Below are 2,329 nucleotides of genomic sequence, written 5' to 3'. Positions count from 1 at the left end.
GGAATAGATGGATAATATCTGTGATAGTTTGATTGTAATTGACCCCATAATCTCATATAGAGCAGCACTATTAGAAGGTGTGCCTTTGTTGGGGTGGGTATGATCTTATTGGAGGAAGCGTGTAACTGTTGGGGTAAGCTTTCAGGTCTTTTTCTTAAGATTCACTCAGTGTCACAGTTATCTAACTTCTTGTTGTCTGCAAGCTATAGAACTCTCAGCTCCCTCTCCCAGACCATGTCTGCCTGTATGACACCATGCTCTCCACCATGATAATAATAGACTAAATCTTTGAAACAATAAGCAAGCTGTCCCAATTAAATGTTTTCTTTATGAGTTGCCATCATCATGGTGTCTCTTCACATAAATAAAAATCCTGATTAAGATGGTATCTCAGTCTAAGAAAGACTATATGGAATAAATCTGTAGCTAATATACTAAATGAGGACATGCTCAAATCATATCAGTAATAAGAGTTTCTACTTTCTCCGTTCCAATTCCACATAGTACTTGAAGTCTTAGCTAGATAAATAAGACAAGAGAAACAGAGAGAAAGCCAGAGCCCGTTTACAAGAATCACAGTGGCGATCAGAGTCCGACTAGAGCGCAATCATGTCTATTATGTCCTATAACGGAGGGGCCGTCATGGCCATGAAGGGAAAGAACTGTGTGGCCATCTCCGCGGACAGGCGTTTCGGGATCCAGGCCCAGATGGTGACCACAGACTTCCAGAAGATCTTTCCCATGGGTGACAGGCTCTACATAGGCTTGGCCGGGCTGGCCACCGACGTCCAGACAGTTGCCCAGCGCCTCAAGTTCCGGTTGAATCTGTATGAGCTGAAGGAAGGTCGGCAGATCAAGCCCTACACCCTCATGAGCATGGTGGCCAACCTCTTGTATGAGAAACGGTTTGGTCCCTACTACACAGAGCCTGTCATTGCCGGGTTGGACCCGAAGACCTTTAAGCCCTTCATTTGCTCTCTAGACCTCATTGGCTGCCCCATGGTGACTGACGACTTTGTAGTCAGTGGAACCTGCTCCGAACAGATGTATGGGATGTGTGAGTCTCTCTGGGAGCCCAACATGGATCCAGAACACCTGTTTGAGACCATTTCCCAAGCCATGCTGAACGCCGTGGACCGGGATGCTGTCTCGGGCATGGGCGTCATTGTTCACATCATTGAAAAGGACAAGATCACCACTAGGACACTGAAGGCCCGGATGGACTAACCCTGCACTCTGGTCCCGGTTTCCTTTTGTTATTTTTCTTTTTAATAAAACTGCTTTTCTTTCAAAAAAAAAAAAAAAAAAAGACAAGAGAAACAGACAAAAGTGACATAAATGGAAAACAAAGTAGTCGAAACATTCTTACTTGAAGGTTAAACAATTCTACATATAAGAAAGCCTATAGTCTCCACTAACAAATGTTCAGTGCTCATAAACAGTTTTATCAAACTCACAGGTGCAGAAATAACCCAAAAAAGTCTTTGTACATACCAATAGCAAATATGTTGAAAAATAAGGAAACCATCTCATTCATAGTTGCCACAAAATTATAAAATACCTTGGAATGAACATAACAAGAAAATCAAAGACATCTACAATAAATACCTGAAAATGCTCAAGAGAGAAACTGAAGAAGATACTTGTCTTAGCTGTGGTTTCTAATGCTGTGAAGAGACACCATGACCATGTAAACTTTTTAAAACTAATTTATAGTTTTTATTATGGTTCTTGTAGGCAGAGACTCCTTATTCATTTCCCGGCTGCTCACATCAGGTTCTTACATTTTATATTTTTTTCAATTTACATACCAACCACAATTTCCCCTACCACCCCTCCCACTGCCCTCTATCTCTCTCTAGTCCACCCCATCCACTCCTCAGAAAGGCATATTAAGTTGAGGTAGAACCAAGGCCCTCCCCTCTACATCAAAGCATCCCACCATAGAAAATGTGCTCCAAAAAGCCAGCTCATGTACCAAGACCCCAAGCAATAGTGGAGAGGGGCCTGAACTGGCTTTCCCTTGTAATCAGATTGGTGACTAACATAACTGTCATGGTAGACCCTTCATCCAGTAACTGATGGAAGCAGATGCAGAGATCCACAGACAAGCACCAGGTGGAGCTCTAGGGGTACAGTTGAAGAGAGGAAAGATAGGTTATATAAGCAAGGGGGGTCAAGAAAATTAAAACTCTTAACATTAAAGAGTTCTGTGGCTTATAGTTCAGAGGTTCAGTCCATTATCACCATGGTGGGACATAGTGGTGTGCAGGAAGACATGGTTGTAGAGAAGAACCCAAGATTTCTACACCTTGGTCTGCAGGAGCAG

General features: G+C 42.8%; 1 protein-coding gene across 1 annotated transcript; it reads left to right on the top strand.

The window, feature by feature from the left end:
- Positions 1-609: 609 nt before the first annotated feature.
- Positions 610-1,296, top strand: LOC119805275 (proteasome subunit beta type-3-like). The gene has a single exon (XM_038317211.1). It carries the CDS (start codon positions 610-612, stop codon positions 1,225-1,227), a length of 618 nt encoding a protein of 205 aa, XP_038173139.1. The 3' UTR covers positions 1,228-1,296.
- Positions 1,297-2,329: the final 1,033 nt, after the last annotated feature.

Source organism: Arvicola amphibius, chromosome X, assembly GCF_903992535.2.
Source record: "Arvicola amphibius chromosome X, mArvAmp1.2, whole genome shotgun sequence".
NCBI lineage: Eukaryota > Metazoa > Chordata > Mammalia > Rodentia > Cricetidae > Arvicola > Arvicola amphibius.
This window is presented reverse-complemented; position numbering and strand designations above follow the sequence as displayed.

Excerpts from the sequence above, each read along its gene's own strand:
- LOC119805275 (XM_038317211.1), top strand. The coding sequence starts at position 610 with ATGTCTATTATGTCCTATAACGGAGGGGCCGTCATGGCCATGAAGGGA.